Here is a 24696-nt window from a genome sequence, read left to right on the forward strand (position 1 = left end):
TCCTGAGAACCGCTGGATAGACTAACAGGCAAACATAGGGGTCAGCCAGAAGTGTTTATTGACAGAGATTGAGGATCCACTGTGGTCAGACTCAGCGTAGCTTCACCTGCCTTTTGATGACTTTAGGTTTCAAGGAACTTAAACTTTCCATGGAAGGTGTTTTGGCTGGTACTTGGGCTTCACACAGCACATCTTATTATTTGTGCAGTAAACATAGACCCTTTCCTTCCTGAAACATTTCTGGCGGCATTTGCCACGAAGATTCCAGCATTTTCGGGTGCTACCTGAAAAGAAAGAAGAACAGAGACCGTGTCGGTCCTAAGAAGAGGTAGATTCTGGATTTGAAATGTCTGTAAAAGGATTAAAACAGACGTGATAGAGGGTGCTCAGTTTCCTTTGACTCTGGCCCTGGTCCTCTCTTTTGTTCCCTTCTTCTCCCTTTCGAAAAGTTGTGGTAAAATACAAATAATATACAGTTTATCAGTTTAAGTATTTTAAAGCGTACAGTCCAGAGGCATTAATTACACTCACAATGTTGTGCAACCATCATCACCGTCTAGTTCCAGAACTTTTTAATCATCTCAAACAGAAACATTAAGCATTTTCATTTCTCCTCTCCTCATCCCTGAGCAACCACCAATATGCCCTCCTCGCTATAGACTTGCCTAATCTAGATATTTTATGCCAATGGAATCATATAATGTGCAGCATTTTGGGCCTGGCTTCTTTTTACTTAGCATAATATTTTCAGCATTCATCTGTACTGTTTTTTTAAATTAAAAAAATTGAAGTAGATTTGATTTACAATATTGTGTTAGTTTCAGGTGTACAGCACAGTGCTAGATATTCTTTTCAGATTCTTTTCTCTTATAGGTTATTACAAAATATTGAGTATAGGGCTTCCCTGGTGGTGCAGTGGTTGAGAGTCCGCCTGCCGATGCAGGGGACGCGGGTTCCTGCCCCGGTCCGGGAAGATCCCATGTGCTGCGGAGCGGCTGGGCCCGTGAGCCATGGCCGCTGAGCCTGCGCGTCTGGAGCCTGCGCTGCCGGAGCCTGTGCTCCACAACGGGAGAGGCCACAACAGTGAGAGGCCCGCGTACCGCAAAAAAAAAAAAAAAAAAAAAAAAATATATATATATATATATTGAGTATAGTTCCCTGTGCTATACTGTAGGTCCTTGTTGGTTATCTATTTTATATATAGTAGAGCATATATGTTATTCCCAACCTCCTAATTTATCTCTCTCCCCACTCCCCTTTCCCCTTTGGTAACCATAAGTTTGTTTTGGAAGTCTGTGAGTCTGTTTCTGTTTTGTAAATAAGTTCATTTGTATCATATTTTAGATTCCACGTATAAGTGATATTATATGATATTTGTCTTTCCCTATATGGCTTCACTTAGTATGATCATCTCCAGGTCCATCCATGTTGCTGCAGATGGAATTATTTCATTCTTTTTTATGGCTTAGTAGTATTTCATCGTGTATGTATATATATATACACACACACTATACATATATATATATATGGCTAAAATTCCATTAATTTCTTCATATCCTTATTTTTGTTTTGTTTTGTCTTTGCCAAGGCCTATCATCAAGAAGGTGGCTGTGCTTACATTTTTTCAAATGGTGGTGAAATACACATGACATAAAATTTATGTTAACTATCTTAAAGTGCACAGCTCCGTGGTATTAAATATGTTCATATTGTTGTGTAACCATCACCACCATCCATTCCCATAATGCTTTTCATCTTGTAAAACTGAAATTCTATTCCCATTAAACAATAACTCCCCATTCTCCCCTCCTCCTAGCCCCTGGCAACAACCATCCATATTTTTTTTTCTTTTTTTTTTTGCGGTAAGCGGGCCTCTCACTGTTGTGGCCTCTCCTGTTACGGAGCACAGGCTCCGGACGCGCAGCCTCAGCGGCCATGGCTCACGGGCCCAGCCGCTCCGCGGCATGTGGGATCTTCCCGGACCGGGGCACGAACCCGTGTCCCCTGCATCGGCAGGCGGACTCTCAACCACTGCGCCACCAGGGAAGCCCCCATATTGTTTTTGATACCTTTCCTGCCCCAGAATCTTGACTAACTGACAAACTCAAGACTTGCAAAAACAGCTCTCAAAAGAACTGCTCTGACAGTTTTGGGGATGGGATTGCACCAATGGCCTCAAGCAAGAGGCACAAAAATCTGGAAGAGTTTCTCATTATTCCAAACACAAGTTTTGCAGCAGTTAAAGATGAAATCTGCTACTTGACCCAAATAAGAACATGCACCCCTCTCTTCTCTTTATTCTATCAAAACTCTAAGCTGCCCTGATTTGGGTCTTCAGCTGCTCCCTGATGTCCATCAGCTGAATAAAGTCTGTAACCTCTATCTGTGTCAGTGAAACTACTTTCTTTAGGCAGTTTGGTGCCGTGACTATTCTTTATTTCATTCATTTTTTTGTTTACTATTTCCTTCTTTCTGTTGTAGGTTTAGATCAAGTTTATTTTGTGATTAGGAATAAGTTTTCTTTGAGATTATTTTTTTGACCAGTATGGGGGAGACTAGGGAAAATTCGTGCTTTAGAGGAAAACTTGGCTCAAATAGGGAAATTTTGCTCACCAGGGGATGTTTGTCAATGAAATGTTTGGAGACGTTTTTAGTTGTCACAACTGGTGTGGGGTGCTACTGACGATTAATGAGGCCGAAGGTTCTGCTAAATATCTTGCAATGCACAGGACAGCCACAATAAAGAACTGTCTAGCCCCAAATGCCAACAGTGCCAAAATGTCAATCATTGCCAATCGTGTCAGAAGTCCCTGGTCTAGACAGATTACAGACCTGAGAGTTATCTGATTCTGATTATGTGGGAGTTTTACATCTCTATGAGCTCTTGATTGATGATTGTAATGCAAAAATAATTATTTCCTACATATTCAAGTAAATTCTGTTCCAGAGGGGTTCAATTGACTCCCTCCCTTCCCCTGCCCCATGGGGGAAAAAAGAATCAGTTTCTGTCTTGTAAATTCATTTCGAGAATCCCTTACTCCACTAATACCTTTATGCTTTTTTAAATTTTTCTAAAAAATATTTTATTAGAGTATAGTTGAGTTATAATGTTGTGTTAGTTTCAGGTGTACAGTAAAGTGATTCAGTTATACCTATACATATATTCATTCTTTTTCAGATTCTTTTCTCATATAGGTTATCATAGAATACTGACTAGAGTTCCCTGTGCTATACAGTAGGTACTTGTTGGTTATCTATTATATATAGTAGTGTGTGTGTACCTTTATGCTTTAAACCAGTTACAAAATCTGCCTTGTTCTCTCATTATGAGTTAAATAAAATCTTTAACATGTGGTTCATTTTTATATCTGTATGAGAATCATTAGTTTACTTAAAAAAATTATCTTTTACAACTTCTCTGGAACCTTGAGCAAACTGTCATCACAAGCACCAGATCCTGAAAAAATAAACGGAGAGAAATCTGGGGTTTTACTTCAGTCAGATGGATTATGGAGACACTAAGATGGCTATGGGGGTATTTCTCAACTGCCTGAAATGAAGCTTGGTAAAAAATTTGACCCATCACAGTCTTTAAGTTTCTTTAAAACTTAAAAGCTATTCTAAGACAATATTGGTATGGAGCTTTTAATTTGATAGTGGGGATTGCTCCAGGAACTGTCCCACCTATTGAAACCCCCAAAGTCTGGATTTGAAAGCTGGCTCCACCACATGTAAACTGGGAGATATTGAGCAAGTTACTTCCCTTCACAGAGCTTCATTTTTCTCTTTTGAAAACTAAAGACATAATAGCACCTATTTTAGAGAGCTGTATGTAGTAAATAAGATATTATAAAATCCACTAGCATTAAAGATTTCAGAAGTGCAGTGACAGATATAATTAGGAATTCAAGAAAATTCTTTTCAGAAAAAAGTCTAACTTGAAAGGGATACAAAAGCAAATAATCTCAACGGATAATATTTTAAGAGAAATAGAAGAGAAAAAAGAGAAAAAATGTAAAAATTTTAAAAAAGAAATGGGATTTCTTCTTCAGGCTGAGATGGAGTGACAGGAGCCATATTGATTTTCCTGCTTTAAACAACAAGATAATTGGACAAAATGTATAGGAAACAATGATTTTCAAACACGATCCCGGAGAGAAGGGAAACAAACAAGATGAGCCCTCTGGTTGCACCAGTTTACGGACTAGAAGCAGTTTCTGGGCTGTAGTGCAGGAAGAGGAATTCAAACAAGGCCTGGTGATCTTACTGAATGGAGGATATAGAAATTGAGGTTCAAGGAGGTCAAGGAGGTCAAGTCAGCTAGAATCTGTGGGTCACAGAATCAAAGAAGAGGGGGCTATACACAGACAGAGAGAGACACACACACAAAGGGGGCATACTACAGAGCTCTGCAGAGCACTCCTCTAGTCTTTAGGTATTATCTGTGCAAGTGTAAGAGGAAACTACCAAAGGCCTAGGAAAGAACCACCAAAAACAAGTAGGCAAAACAATTCCCAGCGATCACACAGGGCTGGGAATATCTTGTGTCCCCACCTGCCTGAGTGGAAAGACCTTGTAAAATCTGCAGCATGGTGGGGCTAAATTAGCCCTAGATTAAGGGATGTCCCATACCCATCCTAAAAAGATTAAATGTCAATCTTGAAAGGATTCATCTGATTCCAACTAACTTACTGCATACCAGAACAAAAACCAATACTCTTTAAAGGAAAAAAAAAATTCCAGTAACCAAAAGTATAAAATCCACAGTGCAAAGAATCCAAATAATTTTCCAGGCATTAAAAAAAAAAAAAGCAGGAAAGTATGAACGACAACCAGGATAAAATCAATCAACAGACCCAGAAATGACAAAGATTATGGAACTAGCAGACAAGAATGATGAAACGACTATTATAAATATACTCCATAAGCTCAAGAAGATTGAGGAAAACATGAACCTTATGAGGAGAGAAATAAAGATGTAAAAAATTCACATGAAAATATTTGGCAGATATATACTACTGTATGTAAACTAGATAAACAACAAGAACCTACTGTATAGCACAGGGAATTACATTCAATATCTTGTAATAACCTATAATGGAAATAATCTGAAAAGTTACATATATAGTTATATATATAAAACTGAATCACTTTGCTGTACACCTGAAGCATTGCAAATCAACTATACTTCAATAAAAAATATTGGAAAAAAAGAAGAAAAATTTTCTAGTTTATCCAATGGTAAATTTGTTCAAATGATACCTATAAGTAGTAAAAATCAGACAAACAAAACTGAAATAAACCCCTAAATGATTTAAAAAACTTGAAATGAAACATTAAATATTAAATGAAAAACATACTTAGTGATGTTAACAATAGAGTAGACACTGCAGAAGTAAAGATAAATGAACTTGAAGACATAGCAACAGAAACTATCCAAAAGGAAGTAGAAAGAAAAAATATTGAGGAAAAAAACCCAAAACAGGACATCAGTGACCCATGGGACAATAATAAGCAGTATAATTTACATACAATCAGATTACCAAAAGGAGAGGAAAGGGGAGGGACAGAAACTTTTCTTTTTTTTTCTAAATTTTTGAATTTTATTTTATTTATCTTTTTATACAGCAGGTTCTTATTAGTCATCAATTTTATACACATCAGTGTATACATGTCAATCCCAATTGCCCAATTCATCACACCACCACCCCCAGCCCTCCGCCGCTTTCCCTGCTTGGTGTCCATACGTCTGTTCTCTGTATCTGTGTCTCAATTTCTGCCCTGCAAACCGGTTCATCTGTACCATTTTTCTAGGTTCCACATATGTGAGTTAATATACAATATTTGTTTTTCTCTTTCTGACTTACTTCACTCTGTATGACAGTCTCTAGATCCATCCACGTCTCTACAAACGACCCAATTTCATTCCTTTTTATGGCTGAGTAATATTCCATTGTATATATGTACCACATCTTCTTTATCCATTTGTCTGTCGATGGCATTTAGGTTGCTTCCATGTCCTGGCTACTGTAAATAGTGCTGCAATGAGCATTGAGGTGCATGTGTCTTTTTGGGTTTTTTTTTTGTGTGTGTGGTACATAGGCCTCTCACTGTTGTGGCCTCTTCCATTGCGGAGCACAGGCTCTGGAAGCGCAGTCTCAGTGGCCATGGCTCATAGGCCCAGCCGCTCTGTGGCATGTGGGATCTTCCCAGACCGGGGCACAAATCCGTGTCCCTTGCATTGGCAGGCGGACTCCCAACCACTGCACCACCAGGGAAGCCCTGCATGTGTCTTTTTGAATTATGGTTTTCTCTGGGTATATGCCCAGTAGTGGGATTGCTGGGTCATATGGTAATTCTATTTTTAGTTTTTTAAGGAACCTCCATACTGTTCTCCATAGTGGCTGTATCAATTTACATTCCCACCAACAGTGCAAGAGGGTTCCCTTTTCTCCACACCCTCTCTAGCATTTGTTGTTTGTAGATTTTCTGATGACGCCCATTCTAACTGGTGTGAGGTGGTACCTCATGGTAGTTTTGATTTGCATTTCTCTACTAATTAGTGATGTTGAGCAGCTTTTCATGTGCTTCTTGGCCATCTGTGTGTCTTCTTTGGAGAAATGTCTATTTAGGTTTTCTGCCCATTTTTGGATTGGGTTGTTTGTTTTTTTAATAGTGAGCTGCATGAGCTGTTTATATATTTTGGAGATTAATCCTTTGTCTGTTGATTCGTTTGCAAATATTTTCTCCCATTCTGAGGCAGAAACAGTTTTTAAAGAAATACTGGTTGAAAAGTTTCAAGTTTGATGAAAATTATAAACCCATAGACTCCAGAACCTCAGTGAACCCCAAGCAGAATAAAATCTAAAGAAAGCTATGTGGGCTTCCCTGGTGGCACAGTGGTTGGGAGTCCGCCTGCCGATGCAGGGGACACGGGTTCGTGCCCTGGTCCGGGAAGATCCCACATGCCGTGGAGCGGCTGGGCCCGTGAGTCATGGCCGCTGAGCCTGCGGGTCCGGAGCCTGTGCTCCGCGACGGGAGAGGCCACAGCAGTGGGAGGCCCGCGTACCGCATAAAAAAAAAAAAAAAAAAAAAAAGCTATGCAAAGCCATAATGTAATCAAATTTTTGAAAATCATGTTAAAAATCTTAAAACCAGCTAGAGGAAAAGACACATTAAGTACGTGGGAAAAACGGTAACAATAATAGAAGACTTCTTATCAGAAACCATACACAAGAAGACAGTAGAAAGATATCTTTAAAACAACAAAAGGAAAAAAGACAATCCAGAATTCTTTACACAGCAAAAATCCCCCCCAAATGGAGAAATAGACTTTTTCAGATTTTTAAAAACTAAGAAGATTTGGGGAGTAATGTCAGCAACATTACTACTCTCCTCCTACAAAAACACCAATTCGGCAACCATCCAAACATGAAGATATAAAACTTAGAGCAACCATTAAAAAAAAAGAGGTATAACTGTTAAGGCAATCCTGGATACAGATTGGAATCATAAAAAAAGTCAAGTAATCTGAAAGAGGGGAAGCAAAGAAGATAAAGTGAACAAAGAAAGGATAGGCAGATAGAAAACAAATAGACGGTAGGTTAAATGCAACCATATTGATAATTATATTAAGCATAAATGATCTGCACATCTCAATTAAAAGGCAGAAATTGTCAGATTGGATGAAAAAGCAAGACCTAATCACATGCTGTCTATAAGAAATTCATTCTAAATGTAGAGACATAGCTATATTAAAAGTAGAAGGATAAAAAAAATACCATGAAATCACTAATCAAAGGAAAGCTGGAGTATTATTAACATATTAGCTATGCTAATATTTAAAAAGTAGATTTCAGAACCAGCTAAATTACTAAGTATAAACAGGTCATTTCATGATGACAGTCTCAATTTATCAAAAAGACATATTAATCCTAAATCAAATACACCAAAAAGCAGAGCTTGAAAATACATGAAACAAAAAGCTGAAAGAGCTGAAAGGAGAAATAGACAAATTCACAATTATAATTTCAGATTTCAACATTCCTTTCTCAACAATTGATAGAACAAGTTAATAGAAGATATAGAATACTTGAACTAATGAGTTTATCAACTAACTTGACTTAATATTTACAGAACACTCCAAGTGCTCACAGAATATTCACCAAGATATACCATTGGTGGTATATCTCGAGATATACCAAGATATATCATTGGTGGTATATCTCAAGATGTACCAAGATATACCATGTATTCTGGGTAATACAGGGTCTCAATAAAAATGGAAGGACTGAAGTCTTACAAAGGTGATGTCTGTCCACAATAGAGTTAAACTAAAAACCAATAATAGATATGCACCTGGAAAATCCTTAAATACTAGAAAATTGAACAATGTACTGGTAAATAACTAATGGGTAAAAGAGAAATCAGAAGAGAAATTCGAGAAGTTTGAATTGACTAAAATTAAAAGTACAATACATAAAAATATTTGTGGAACCAAGATAAAGTAGTAATTAGAGGGAGATTTATACTTAAAAAGTGTATTTTAGATAGAATGGTCTTAAATCAATGATCAATACTTATATCTTAAGAAGTGAGAAAAATAAGAGCAAGTGATACCTCATTGTAGTTTTTTTTTTTTTACATCTTTATTGGAGTATAATTGCTTTACAATGGTGTGTTAGTTTCTGCTTTATAACAAAGTGAATCAGTTATACATATACATATGTTCCCATATCTCTTCCCTCTTGCGTCTCCCTCCCTCCCACCCTCCTTATCCCACCCCTCTAGGTGGTCACAAACCACCAAGCTTATCTCCCTGTGCTGTGTGACTGCTTCCCACTAGCTATCTATTTTACGTTTGGTAGTGCATATATGTCCATGCCACTCTCTCACTTTGTCACAGCTTACTCTTCCCCCTCCCCATATCCTCAAGTCCATTCTCTAGTAGGTCTGTGTCTTTATTCCTGTCTTACCCCTAGGTTCTTCATGACATTTTTTTCCCTTAAATTCCATATATATGTGTTAGCATACAGTATTGGTTTTTCTCTTTCTGACTTACTTCACTCTGTATGACAGACTCTAAGTCCATCCACCTCACTACAAATATCTCAATTTTGTTTCTTTTTATGGCTGAGTAATATTCCATTGCATATATGTGCCACATCTTCCTTATCCATTCATCTGTCGATGGACACTTAGGTTGATTCCATGTTCTGGTTATTGTAAATAGAGCTGCAATGAACACTTTGGTACATGACTCTTTTTTTTTTTTTTTTCATGACTCTTTTTGAATTATGGTTTTCTCAGGGTATATGCCAAGTAGTGGGATTGCTGGGTTGTATGGTAGTTTTTTTTTAGTTTTTTAAGGAATGTCCATACTGTTCTCCATAGTGGCTGTATCAATTTACATTCCCACCAACAGTGTAGGAGTGTTCTCTTTTCTCCACACCCTCTCTAGCATTTATTATTTCTAGACATTTTAATGATGGTAATTCTGACCAGTTTGAGGTGGTACCTCTTTAGAGTTTTGATTTGCATTTCTCTAATAATTAGTGATGTTGAGCATCTTTTCATGTCCCTACTGGCCATCTGTATGTCTTCTTTGGAGAATTGTCTGTTAAGGTCTTATGCCCATTTTTTTTTATTGGGCATATACCCAGACAAAACTATAATTCAAAAAGATACATGCACCCCTGTGTTCATAGCAGCACTATTCACAATAGCCAAAACATGGAAACAACCTAAATGTCCATCAACAGATGAGTGGATAAAGAAAATGTGCTACATATATACAGTGGAATACTACTCAGCCATAAAAAAGAATGAACTAACGCCATTTGCATCAACATGGATACAGCTAGAGATTGTATCCATGATCATACTAAGTGAAGTAAGTCAGAAAGAGAACGACAAATACCATATAATATCACTTATATGTGGAATCTAAAATATGGCACAAATGAACCAATCTACAAAACAGAAACAGACTCACAGACATAGAGAACAGACTTGTGGTTGTCAAGGGAGGGGGTGGTGGGGGAGGGATGGACTAGGAGTGTGGGATTAGTAGATGCAAACTATTATATACAGTATGGATAAACAACAAGGTCCTACTGTATAGCACTGGGAACTATATTCAATATCCTGTGATAAACAATAATGGGAAGGAATATAAAAAAAGAGAATGTCTGTATGTGTATAACTGAGTCACTTTCCTGTAGAGCAGAGATTGGCACAACATTGTAAATCAACTCTACTTCAATAAAGAAGACTGTATTTCAATACACTAGCAACAAACAACTGAACCTTTAAAAATATCATTTACAACAGCTTAAAAATACATAACAGTGATGAATTTAACAAAATATATGTGTATTAGTTTCATATCGTATTTGCTGCTGTAGCAAAATTACCACAAACTTAGTGCCTTAAAACAACACAAATTTATTGTTTCACTGGGCTAAAGTCAAGGTGCCAGCAGGGCTGGTTCCTTCTGGAGACTCTTAGGGCAGAAGCTATTTTCTTCCCCTTTTCACTTTCTAACAACTACCTGTAATTCTTTGCTTATAACCACTTCCTTACATTACTACAACCATTTTCTTATCTTCTCCTCCACAATCTGATCTCCTGCTGCCCTCTTATTAGGTCCCTTGTGATTACATTGAGTCCACCCAGAAAACCCAAGATAATCTCCCCATCTCAAGACACATGCAAAATCTCTTTTACCATGTAAGGTAACATATTCATGGGTTTTGGGGATTAGGACTTGGACATCTCTGAGGAGTCATTATTCAGCCTACTACAATATGCAAAATATAAAAACCACAAAACATTTCAGAGAAAGAAAGGAAGACATAAAGAAATGGAGAGAGATACCATGTTCATGGATTCAAAGACTTAATTTTGATAAGATCTCAATTCTCCTTAAATTGATCAATGCAGTCCCAAGAATATTTCCAGCAGGCTATTTTGTAGAATTGAAAAGCTGATTCTAAAATTTATATGAAAATGCAATTGACCTAAAACAGATAAAACAATCTGAAAAAGAATGAAGTTGGAAGACTCATAGTACCTGATTTTAAGGTTTACTGCAAAGTCATAGTAACCAAAACAATGTGGTATTGGCATAAGAATAGACATGTAGGTCAGTGGAATGGCAGAGAGAGTCCATAAACAAATCCCAACCTATATGGTCAACTGATTTTCAATACAAAGGTGCCAAGGTGGGCTTTCCTGGTGGCGCAGGGGTTGAGAGTCCGCCTGCCGATGCAGGGGACACGGGTTCGTGCCCCGGTCCGGGAAGATCCCACATGATGCGGAGTGGCTGGGCCCATGAGCCATGGACGCTGAGCCTGTGCATCTGGAGCCTGTGCTCCACAACAGGAGAGGCCACAACAGTGAGAGGCCCGCGTACCGCAAAAAAACAAACAAACAAACAAACAAAAAAACAAAGGTGCCAAGGTAATTCAAAGGGGGAAAAGGAAATTCTTTTCATTAAATGATGCCGCACATCCATATGTAAATGAGTGAAACTCAACCCTTACCCCACACTGTACACAAAATGAATCATGGACCTAAAATGTAAGAGCTAAAACAATAGAACACCTGGAAGAAACCATAGGAGAAAATGTTTCTGACCTTGTGTCAAGCAAGATTTTTTTTAGATAAGATACAAAAACATGAGCCACAAAAGAAAAAATGAACACATTGGACTTCTTCAAAACTAAAAGTTCTTACCTTTCAAAAGACACTGTTAAGTAAATCAAAAGGTAATTTACAGTCTGGAAGAAAATATTTACAAAGCATACATCTTTTAAAAAATTTTTATCTAGAATATGTAGGACACACAACTCAACAAAAAACCTGATTAAACATGGGCACTACACCAAAGAAGACATATACATGGCAAATAAGCACATCAAAGTGTGTTTAATATGATTAGTCATTAAGTATTTTAGCCATCAGTAAAACAACAGTTAAAACGACATACCCACTAGAATGGCTAAAATTAAAAGACAGACAATACCATGTGTTGACAATGATGTGAAGCAACTGTACATCTCTTATTGCGAATGGAAATGCAAAATAGTATAGCCACTTTGGAAAACAGTTTGCAGTTTTTTATAAATTTTATCATAGCCTTATCATATAACCCAGCAACTCCCCCCTTAGGTATTTACTCTAGAGAAATGAAAACTTCACTGGACCATTCATAGTAGCTCTATTTATAATAGCTAAAAACTGGAAACTTCTCAAATATCTAACAGCTAGGTAATTGATAAACAAATTGTGGCATGTATTCATACAATGGAATACTAGTCAGCAACACAGGGTAACAAGATATCGATACATGAACAACACGGATGAATTGCAAAATCATTATGCTAAGTTAAAGAATCCAGGCACAAAAGCCTTCCTGTTGTTTAATTCTAAGAAGCCAAACTAAAGTGACACAATGTAGATTAGTCATAGCTGGTGGCTGGGGGACTGGGGAGGCGACTGCAAAGGGGCATGAGGGATCTTTTTGGGGTAACGGAAGTGTATTATACTACAACTGTGGTAGTGGCTACATGGATGTATACATTTGTTGAAACTCATGTTGTATACTTAAAATGTGGACATTTAGGGCTTCCCTGGTGGTGCAGCTGTTGAGAATCTGCCTGCCAATGCAGGGGACATGGGGTCAAGCCCTGGTCCGGGAAGATCCCACATGACGCGGAGCTACTAAGCCCGTGAGCCACAACTACCGAGCCTGCGCTCTAGAGCCCGCGAGCCACAACTACTGAAGCCTGCGTGCATAGAACCCGTGCTCCAACAAGAGAGGCCACCACAATGAGAAGCCCACACACCACAACAGAGTGGCCCCCGCTCGCTGCAACTAGGAAAAGCACGCGTGCAGCCAAAAATAAATAAATAAAATAAATAAATTTTTTAAAATGTAGACATTTAATCTTATGTAAATGATAACTCAATAAAACTGGTGAAAAAGAAATGATAAGGAAAAAAATTCGATAGAAGGTGAGAAAAATCGATAGAAGGTGACAAATACTGAGGATAGGGAGAGGAGATTCAACAGAGACAAGGTGAGGCCTTGAGAAAGAAAATCAGAGCAAGATGTCAGAAAAAATACTACAAACTATAATTCAAGAAAACCTTCTTCAAATAAAAGATGACTTGAAAATGCCGAAGAAGTACACAGTATATCTGAGAATACTGGTGCGGAAGAAAGAACATACAGAAGAAATATGGAATATTTAAGTACAAATCCTGAAGTCCTCACTTTGAATAGGAATTATCAATATGAAATCATGAGGTATTTCACATATTCAATGTGTTGATTTTCTCACCTGCTCTGAAAAGATATAGAAAGAAGGGCTAATTTAGTAGCATTAATGTCTCTAGCATCTAGATCACAGTTTTTAAATACCATTTTCCTACTTAAAAAATTAGGGCTTTTTGAAGAAATGGCCAATTCAAGGTCTGGTGCGGGAGTTGTACAAGATAAGCCCAGAATATCTTGTCACACCAGATAACCAGTTGTGTACCAGTGAAACTGCTTTTGTAAATTAATAAAAGGACGAAGTGCTAAGAAATCCTGTTTTCTCAAATCACTTATCAGAATCTTTGTACCTGAAATCATATCGGCAAGGCTGGAACGTTACATTTTTCCCTGAGGAATCAAGTCTTTTTATACAGAACAACCTTGATTTCAGAGCCAGGGACAGAGTGTCAGAGAAAGAGTTTGGGGATGTAAAATTCCACATCTCTCTTAATTTTGTACTTCCCATGGAAATGGGACCTAGAATAGATGTTAACCTCTTTACACACCATCCTGTGGCCCTTGAAGTCTATCAAACTCTGCTTCATTTACATTTTATCTAAAACTCTGCTATTCTCCTTAATCCTATAATAACCTTATTTGTTCCTTCATTTGATGAGATGTTCCACAGTTCCTTTGGCGTGTATCTTCCTTTGCTTCAGTAAGTTAATATGTGTAATTTTGTCAGACTGCAGGTGTGTCCCTCGTGGTGTTTATAAGATGGACTTTATCACAAGGAAACTACCAAAGACTAACAGGGTTATGTAAAATAAGGCTTAGGCTTCCACTGGCTGAGTTTCAATAAGAATAAAGACTGCAGTGGGGACTTCCTTGGGGGTGCAGAGGTTAAGAATCTGCCTGCCAATGCAGGGGACACGGTTCGATCCCTGGTCCGGGAAGACAAATAAGCCCGTGCGCCACAACTACTGAGGCTGCATGCCACAACTACTGAAGCCCACGTACCTAGAGCCCGTGCTTCGCAACAAGAGAAGCCACTGCAACGAGAAGTCCACGAACCACAACACAGTGGCCCCCGCTCGCCGCAACTAGAAAAAGCCCGCGTTTAGCAATGAAGACCCAAAGCAGCCAAAAATAAAATAAATAAAATAAAATAAAATAAATAACTTATGAAAAAAAGACTGCAATGAATGAAAAGTCATCAAATATATTTAAATCTATGAGTTTATGATGATATTAAAAACTATTTTGTCACATTTGGTGGATGATAGGAAAAGAAATCATTACCTTGCAGATTCATATGTAAAGAAAAATCACCAAGCATTTATTCTGTCTTTCTTATATGAACTGTACTGCTGAGTAACCAAATAGTAGATGGTGAGGAATGTCTTGATTATATTAGTAGTCCAGCTAACTAGTGAAAATCACATAATAGAATATCACCGTTTTGCAATAGGCAAAGAATTAATGCATCTCAGCTTTGAGCATTAATTTGTCACCAAAAGAGAGATAACAAACATATTATTTGCCTTCTGATGAAAAAGGCAAATACCATCCCCCAACGTTTTGCCAAAAAGCCTAGAACTTGAGCCTGATCAAACCTCTGGATCCAGTCACCAATTTGCAGGAAATACAGAGGTCCGAGGAACACGTTGAATTCACTTTGAATATGCGGTTAGCAAAATCTGTACTGTGGGAAGCTATGGGTCAAATGACCCAACAGATAAATTATAGAGACAAGAAAGGGAAGAAGATATAACCAGTAAATTAAAAAATCTTAAGAAATGTTAGATTTTAAAAGTGGGCATGGCAAAAATAGGGTTTCTAGGGATGCAGCCCTGGCAATGAAACTATAAAGATGCGCAAATAGTTGATCGCTATAAAAGTCAAGATAGTACTTAATTTGGGGAGAGAGACAGTTGTGATGGGGCATAGGTAGAGGGGTTTTTGAGGTGACTGTCAATGTTCTGTTTATTGACCTGGATGGTGTTACAAGGGTGTGCGCTTTATAACAGTTCATTAAGCTGCACATTTGTTTTATGTGGTTTTCAGTATCTGTAATTGTGTTTCATTTTACAAAAAAATCCCCACCATTTAACAATGAAATCTCAATTTTGTTTTTTGCGGTACGCAGGCCTCTCACTGTTGTGGCCTCTCCCGTTGCGGAGCACAGGCTCCGGACGCGCAGGATCAGCAGCCATGGCTCACGGGCCCAGCTGCTCCGCGGCATGTGGGATCTTCCCGGACCGGGGCACGAACCTGTGTCCCCTGCATCGGCAGGTGGACTCTCAACCACTGCACCACCAGGGAAGCCCACAAGATAATACTTTTAAGAACCGAAATTTATCTAGAAAGGTCAGGGATTTCCAAATTTCAAACAGCTCCTCAGCTATTTGAGTTCAGCCTGGTGGATTCAGATAATACCACCTCACCATAAGCCACAGGAGGCAAAGGCTTGAGGGTCCGGCCAAAGAAACTTCCATTTAACATCCTTTACCATCACCACACCCAATAGGAAGTAGAGGGAAATACTCTCCCTAGGGGAAACTGGGGTGCTTAAATCCACTTCCTGCAGCAGCAGCAGGAGGAGGCCTTAGAGCTCCACAAGAGCCCACACCTTGCCTCTGCCAGCCAGGATGATGATGGACCCACCAGCAAGCTAGAGACAGAGGCCTTCCTCCCCTCCCTCACTAAGGCCTGCTGGTCAACCTGAACATCTAGGAAGTAGAGATAAGTAATGTGAGAAGGACAGGGGCAAGAGAATCTCTTGCTACAAACACCCAGATTGGTCTGGAGAAACTGCCAGAGAAGAGGGCATTTACTTTTTGCCCTCAGACCGCAGCCCAGGAAAATTGCTAACAGCATCGGCACGGCACATTATGGTGCCACCTGGAGGGGGATTTAGAAATGGCTGAGGGAAGTGGCTGAGACCCAGAAGGTCCCCAAGTTCCCTCGTGTCTCTAGTGAAGATAGGAAAACCAGTGATGAGCTGCGAGCCTGAGAGATCTGTCAGGAGTAGATCCCTATGCAGAAGGCAGTAGGAGGGGCTGTGTGTGAACAGCCTAAACCTAGGGATCAGATGGAAGATTTGGCTGAGATGAAGGGCTGAGTCAGTGGGGCTCTCGACAGGACCAAGAGGTTTCATCAGTCACGGGATCACACACAATGAGGGACATCGTCCTAGAAGTCAGTGAAGGTCCAGCGCCGAGCCCTACCTCCTCACGCTCCTGCCCCAGGATCTTTGCACTTCACGTTCCCTCCAGCTTGAATGTTCTTCTCCACAAATCCACATGGATCACCCCTTATTCTCCCTCAGGTCACAGTGACCCATTCCACGAGCACCCCTTTAAAACAGCAAATCCACATCCCCCTGGTATTTGTTATCCCCTTTCTCACCTATTCTGCTTATTATACTCACCACCTGACATTTTGTATGTTTCAGTTATTTAAAAATTTTTTTCTGTTTCTCTCAGTAGAATGTAAACTCCGAGAGGCTGAAGACTTTGCTTACCTTGTTTTGTTCTGATATGTTCACTGTGCTACCTCCTGCACCTATCAGAGTGCCTAGAACATGAAATCCATTCAATCATGTTTACTGAATGAACCAATAAATTAAATCATGACATATCAAGTTACCTACTCCTGAACCCAGGGGCTATCCTGGGAAGGAGCAGGGGAGCAGAAGGAGAAATGCTCAAAGACTGAGTATTTATTCAAAAGAGACTGAATTAACTTGAAATGGTTTTAAACCAGGACTGATGAATATTTATTTAACTGCTGAGTTTAGGCAGAGTCCCTAAGTGCCCTCCACCACCCCTCCCCCTAAACTGTCCCATAAGCCGGATGGAAGTTCCTGGGAAAATTTAGATGAATTATATAAAATGAAGAAGTTACACTTGTTTTTGCATACCAAAATTTCAGTGTGTTCAATGTTGTTCCCCCAAACTGATATTACTATACACACGCCTTTGTTGCAGCAGACTGAGAAGTGAGGAAATTGCAATTCTTAGCCGCTGAGCTGCTTGCTGGAGGTCACAGAGTTAGAAAATGGTTGAGCAGCTTCTAACCTGGGTTCTAAGGCTTTCCTGTCTATCCCCAGCTGAGTGGTGTTTCAGGCATTTGCCAAAGGCAAGATACAAGGGCCGAGGTGAGGAAATACACACCTTCTGACCCTGTGGACAGGTGAGCTGAAAGTCTTGGCTGGGCAGAAATTTCTGCCAGGTGAGCAAGAGGGACCAGGTAGGTATGCTAGAGTTGGTGGAATGGGCAAGTCTGACCATGGCCCTCCTCTGCTTCAGCCTTCCCATGGTTCCCCCACCTGGCATTCAAGGCTCATCAAGACCTGGACCTTGAGTGCTTCCTCAGCCTTACCCCTTGCCACACCCTTAACCCACCCCTCCATTCTGTGCCAGCTCACTGAAGGCACGGTGCTGTCTCCCACATCCGGACTTTTGCATTAGAGGATTTCTGCCCAGGACACCCTTCCTACTTCCACCTCTTCTCCTTCCCCTTCTAATTTCTAACCACTTTTCAGGACTCAAGAGTATCCCTCCGGGAGGACTCTCTTGGCCCTCAGCCTGGGCTGGTCCCTCCCATGTGCACCCCAGGACCCTAGATCCCCTCTATCACAGCTCACAGCACTCTGGGTTGTAAATGCTATTTCATCCCCCCCCCCCACCCCGCCCGTGGGATTCCTTGACCAGGTCTCACTCTCCACACTCTCCACAAACCCCCCTCCCCTGAAGAGGTCCAGGTTACCTGGAGTGAGCTGGGACAAGAGCAGCAGTGCGGCCAGAGTCAGCAAAAGGAGCTTCATGCCTGGAACTGGCCAAGTGAAGCTGCAAGTCCGATGCGATGGCAGTGCTAACGGGGGAGAGCTCTGGCCTCTCTGGCTCCCGTTCCCTTGGTCCAACCGGAACAGATGTCATCCGCACGTGCCCTCAGCCGCCCGTGGGTACAGCCCCCGCGCCCCCTGAGCCCCACAGAGTGCAGCCACACGCCCTGAAGTGGCACGCTTTCTTTTCTTCATTTAGGTCAAGCAACAAGGTCCGACCTCCAACCAAGGGACCACAAGGGGGCGCCACGCACACGGAGTCCGGAAGGTGCGGAAAAACTTCGCCGAGAAGATGACACTGAACCGCGCTTTGAGGAGTAAATACCAAAACGCCAGGCAGATGAGCCTAAATGGTGTTCCAGGCAAAGGAAAGTCTGTACAAAGGCTTCTGTTGGTGTTGAATATGAGAAGTATGATGTAACTGGGGCGAAAACCGGCAGGGGAACGGTAGTAAGAGATGAAGCTCCCCTGACCAGCCTGGCTGTGCCGTCTCAGAAGTACGAGCAGCCACAGTCCCCTGTCATCTGAGGGCTACCCATGGGGTCAGGCCTCCTGGGCGCCAGGCTGTGCCCCTTCCTCGGAGGTCCAAGAACCAGCTACTTGGGGGTCCCTCCTCTGAACTCTTAGATTTTGAAAATCCGTTCTCTTCCCTCCATTCCTGCAGCCTGAGGGTGCTAGCTGCATTCTGTGGTTACTAATATCTGTTTCCTCAGGGTCCTCTTTTTGCTGTTTCTGCCTTCCGACAACAGTGTAACCAATTCCCTATATTAAATAGCCTACGTGGCTTCCGTTTCCTGATTGGACCCTATTTGATACAGAGGTCAAGGGTATAAAATCATATATAGAGCTTACAAGACAAAATAACATTGAAAACCATTTCTGTAAGGGCAGAAAACAGATTGAGGAGGTTGAAGACCGAAAGGTAAGTGAAAGAGAGAAGTGTAAACAACTCTTTCTAAAAGCTTTACAATGAAGAGGAGACAGTAGCTAGGAAGGGACTCAGTGCCTAAGGCCTAGAAATCCATGACTGTCGTTCACTTCCGTTAAGGAGGCTCATTTTTTCAAACATAATTAAGGCTCGATCAGGGAAGCAGCAGAACTGCTATCAGCATTATGGAACAAGGAATTTATTATAAGGATGAGATTCTATTCAATTGTGGGAGGAGCTGGGAAAGTAAAGATCTTTCTGGGTGGTAGTGGGGTCACTGAAGGAGCTGGTGTAGTAGTCCGTGAAAGGTTGTTTGCTCTTCAAAACTACTGCCTGTTTAAGTTCATAGAGAAGTGTTTAGTGGAGGGTCTGGGCCCTGGTCGCTTGGTCAACAGGGCTGACAGTTGGGAAGGAGAGTAGACACGCAGCAGAGAACAGCAAGGATAGACTGAAACCCGCAGACACCCCTCACCACCTCTAACCAATGACAACCTTCAGAGCATAAGGATGCTGCTTCGTGTCCACCTCCCCAATCTCTTGCAAAAAAAAAAAAAAAGAAAAAGAAAAGTGTTTGTGGCAAAGCTTAACTCAATTCCATACAGGGAAAGGAATTGTAAAATGTAATTTCATCCTAGCTTGGGCTGTCTGAGTACCCGTCAGGCTGTGCTACAAAAACATCACCAAATGCATATGTTCAAACTCATTGAATTGTATACATTCAATATATGCAGGTTTTTGTCTACTCAACAAAGCTATAAAAAAGTGCAAATGAAATTTTCTATTCTGGTGGCTAGGGAATGGGGCAGAAATGTATCTGTTGGAGTCTTTCCTCCCTGAGAGAAGAGACTCTACTGTCTAAAATGTCTGGATAGCAGACTTTCCTGGTGGTCCAGTGGGTAAGACTCCGTGATCCCAGTGCAGGGGCCCCAGGTTTGATCCCTGGTCGGGGAACTAGATCCCACATGCCGCAACTAAGAGTTGGCGTGCTGCAACTATGAGCCCACATACCACAACTAAAAGATGCCACATGCCTCAACGAAGACCCGGCGCAGCCAAACTAAATAAATACATAAAATAAGCATTTTTAAAAAAAGCCTGGATATATATAGGATTTTGGTGTGGAGGGTGGGGAAGGCAGAGCTGAAAATATACAGTCCTGACTCTGTGACTAACTTTCTGTGTCATCTTTTTTTTTCTGGGCCTCAGTCTCTTTGGTCATGTATTTGGGGCAGATCTGCAGTAGGGAATCATCACGTATACCTCTCTAGATCCTGAAATGACATAAAAAGTAAGAGAATGTGGGAATCTATGTTTTAAACACCCAAACAGGGCAAGGTAATTGGGTTTGCACCTGAGGGTAGTCTGGGTTGCCTTCAGTCTCCAAATTTCTGAAACAGTTAGGTCAGAGGTCTTTTCCCTTGACCCCAACTCCCAAATACACTGTGTGACTCTTGCAAAAACCACAGTTTGCCTCTGGGCCTGCTTCTTGCATAGTCAACGTACTACTTTAGCTCTGGTTTTGAAGCCTTTGTTAGCCTCCTGAGGACCCCAAAATAGGTGTAACCACAGTGAGCATCTTAGTCACAGAGGACGAGGGAGGAGGGGAAGGCTCTACCACGTGCGTTCCCCTAGGCACACCTCTGACATCATAGCCTGTCCGTGGTGAGTCAGGAAGACCAACTTCCCAATCTAACCAGGAATCGAAGAAAAACAAATTCAAATGACAGTGAGGTATCATTTCTCCAAATTGGCAAGAATTCAATTTTATTAACAATTCCAGAATTTTCTATGATGTAGGGAAAGAGTAATATCCTGATCGTGAAAATGCACACTGGTGCAACTTTTTTGGAAGCGTGTTTGCCAATACCCAAATCCTTAAAATGTGCATGCCCTGCAATCCAGCAGCTTCACTTCCCGGACTGTGTAGTGGCCACCTGCGTGCTCAGCAGTGATGTCCCTTTCTTCCAGTCACAGCCCCTTGATTTTCCTTTAGGGAACCACCCCTCCTTCACTCTCATATTCAGGCAGGGCTTCTAATCTTGCTTTTGGACATTCCATTCTCCACCGATCAGAATCATCATTTAAAAATATAAATTAGATAATGTTTGTTTATCTGATGACTATCCTTTGTCATTTAGGATAAAATTCAAATTCTTCTCACTGGTCTGCCTGATACAGCTGCTGTGTACCTCTCTGGGTTTATCTCATACAAATTCCCACTCACTCCCTGCTCTTCAGCCATGCTGGCCTTTATTCTTTCCATTGAACACACTAAACCTATTTGTGCTTGCTATTCCCTTCAGCTGAAATGTTCTTCCTGATTCTCTTGTGATTGGTTCCTTTGTTCCACTCATGTCACTCTATTTTGAATTTATCGAGCCCCTACTGTATACTAGTCCAGGATCATGAACTTTTCTTTTCTTTAATTAATTAATTAATTTTGCAGTACGTGGGCCTCTCACTGTTGTGGCCTCTCCCGTTGCGGAGCACAGGCTCCGGACACGCAGGCTCAGCGGCCATGGCTCACGGGCTTAGCCGCTCCATGACATGTGGGATCTTCCCAGACCGGGGCACGAACCTGTGTCCCCTGCCTCGGCAGGCGGACTCTCAACCACTGCACCACCAGGGAAGCCCAGGATCATGAACTTTTAAGTCCGATAGACTTAGGTTGAGTCCCTGACCTTCAAATTGTAAGCTTTCTGATATTGTATAAATAACTTAACCTCTATGGGCTTAAGGTTTTCACAGATAAAAAGAGATCTTAATGTTATCTAGCTCACTGAATTGTTAAAAAGATTAAACGATTAAATACATAAAGCTCTTAGGACAATACTTGAAAAAGAGTAACTTCTCAGTAATTGTTAATGACCATTCTATCACATATCATAATCACTTAATTAATCCCAAACTGTAGAGAAAACATCATCTAATAAAAATGCCTGGGGCTTCATCTGGAAAGACTCGAAGCTTTTCCACTCACATCTGGCACCTGAAGGCTAGGCTCACCTGGGAATGTCAACCAAAGCATCTATGTGATCATTCCATATGATTGGGCTTCACTGAAGTCCTACATGGGACCTCAGGGGTCCAAGAGTAAATGCTCCAGCAAACTGGCAGTAGGTTTTATGGCCTTTTATAACTGAGTCTTGGAAGCATCACTTTTGCAGAACTATATATATGTTGAGATTCAAGGAGATGGAAATTTCTTCTCTTGATGGGAGGCATTTCAAAAAACTTTCAATTATATTTTAAAAGCAACTTATGCACGTTAGACTTTCAAGTGGACATGTCAGGTTAGAAACATTATGAGTCAAAAGAGGTTGGAGAAGAGCTTAAGGCTATCAGGACAACTTTTGGAGTTTTCAGGTTATGGTTGGGGAAACTGAGGCTCAGGCTGTTGAAGTGATTTACCCAATGCCAGTTACATAACTAACATGAGGAGGTGATGGGATTACATACTAGCCTGAATATAGGCTTGCAAATAACTCCCTGCCTCCTGGACCATCATGAATATTAATACAAATGCATATTGTATTTATTTGAATCTCTCTAATAGAAAACTGGGGGTAGACAGCATTATAATGGGGTCCTATTTTCTGGGATTGTTAAAGAAACTGTTAAGCAGGAAAATTAATCCTCGGGCCAAATTCTCACTCCATTGTTTCTCTCTTTTTTATATTTAGTTTAAATTTTCATCAAAGTCATACATCCACATGATTTAAAAAATTCAATTTATTTAAACTAAAAACAAAACCAAAAACATTCATCCACGTGATTTTGAGTCAACTTTGAATAAGAAATTATAATAAAATATAGAAGTCACCCATTTCCCTTTCTCCATTTCTTGCTCTCCAAAGAAAACCACTTTCACATCTTTTGTTTGTTTCTTTGGATTCTATTTCCATATTTATAAGTAATATGCTTACCTGTATCGCTACTTATTATTTCTTTTTTCAGTTTCAGATATTATCCATTGAATTCCTGCTATGAAAGATGAGAATTTAGCTTTCATCTCTTTTGAATACTTTCAGAATCATTAGTTATTTATTTCGTCAATTTTATCTTCCTGGCAGCCTCTCTCCCTGGGCACTTGGACCTGCTCTACTCTGAATGGATTGATTCTATATCTGGTGACCTGCTGCCATCCTGGATCTCCATTTACATCGTCCTGGGGTTCTCTTTGAGAACCCATGGATGAATGCCCTGCTTTTTGGATTCAAGGTCTTTCTTGTTATACTCCTTTATTTTGGCAGAGCATCTCCTGGTAGCTTCCTGAAAATGTCTGACTTCATGTACTAATCTCACATTTGGTTAGTAATTTGGCTGCTCATTTCATACTGGAAGTGTTTTTCTCTCTGAATTTTGAAGGCATTGCTCCACTCGCTTTCTGCTGAGTACTCAATGGGCCCTGTCAATCTGGAAACTCATGAACTTGAATTCTAGGACACTTTTTTCCTTGACTTATTTCTTTGATGATTTCCCACCCTTTGTTTTCCTGCTCCCTATTCTGGAATTGTTATTTTTCAAATGTACAGTTCCCTGATTCTCTAATTTTCTTATATTTTTCTCCATTGCTTTTTTCTCTGCCACTTTATTCTTATCTCTAGACATTTCTTTGTATGTTGTCTTTGTATGTTGATTCTCTAAAGTTTTATTCTCATTTTTTTTTTTTTTTTTTTTTTTGCCGTACGCGGGCCTCTCAGTGTTGTGGCCTCTCCCGTTGCGGAGCACAGGCTCCGGACGCGCAGGCTCAGCGGCCATGGCTCACGGGCCCAGCCGCTCCGCGGCACGTGGGATCTTCCCGGACCGGGGCATGAACCCGTGTCCCCTGCATCGGCAGGCGGACTCTCAACCACTGTGCCACCAGGGAAGCCCTCTCATTCCTTCTTTTTTCTTCTTTAAAAAGTAGCATCCTGTTCTTGTTTCATGGTTTCTCTCTTGTACTGGCCAGATTTCCCTGGGAAGAATCCTCTACAATCCTGATACATTGAATGTGTCCCCCTCTAAATTCATATATTGAAGTCCCAACTTCCAGTGTGATAGTATTAGGGGGCAGGGCCTTTCGGGAGGTGATTAGGTCATGAGGGTACATCCCTTATGAATGAGGTTAGTACTCTTTTGAAAGAGACCCCAGAGAGCTCTCTTGCCCCTTCTGCCAAGTGAAGACACTGAGGAGCCCATCTATGAACCAGATGCTGAATCTGCTGATGCATCGATCTTGGACCTCCCAGGCTCCAGAACTGTGAGAAATAAATGTTTATCGTTTAAACCACCCAGTCTGTGGTAGCTTGTCATAGCAGCCTGAACAGATTAAGAAACACGGTATCTGTGTCTTCAGGTTTTTTCTCTGAGATTGTGCCAATTTCCCTGGGAAGAATCCTCCACAATCCTGCTCAGAAGGTATACGTTTGCCTGTCACTATCCTCAAGGTTGAGATGGCGAAGAAAGCTGGGTTTTAACTTTATATATAAAATTTTACTTGACTCTCCTGGGTTCAGTATGATACCCTTGCTCTCAACTGGCATTGTGTCCCCTGTGCCTCTAACCAGACACTCTGTATTAGCCTCCTCAGACAGTAACACTCTAGGTTTCTGCTGGGATAGTAGAGGGATAGTCATCACTCTAGTATCCCAGCAGAGATAAGCAGATCACCGA

General features: G+C 40.8%; 1 protein-coding gene across 1 annotated transcript; it reads right to left on the reverse strand.

The window, feature by feature from the left end:
* Window positions 1–138: 138 nt before the first annotated feature.
* LOC116740887 (beta-defensin 36-like) lies at window positions 139–18095 on the reverse strand. Its single transcript, XM_032606925.1, has 2 exons — window positions 18038–18095; window positions 139–284 (listed from the first exon to the last, which is right to left on the reverse strand). Exons 1-2 carry the CDS (start codon window positions 18093–18095, stop codon window positions 139–141), a joined length of 204 nt encoding a protein of 67 aa, XP_032462816.1.
* Window positions 18096–24696: the final 6601 nt, after the last annotated feature.

This window comes from Phocoena sinus, chromosome 15 (assembly GCF_008692025.1).
Source record: "Phocoena sinus isolate mPhoSin1 chromosome 15, mPhoSin1.pri, whole genome shotgun sequence".
NCBI classification, from domain to species: Eukaryota; Metazoa; Chordata; class Mammalia; order Artiodactyla; family Phocoenidae; genus Phocoena; species Phocoena sinus.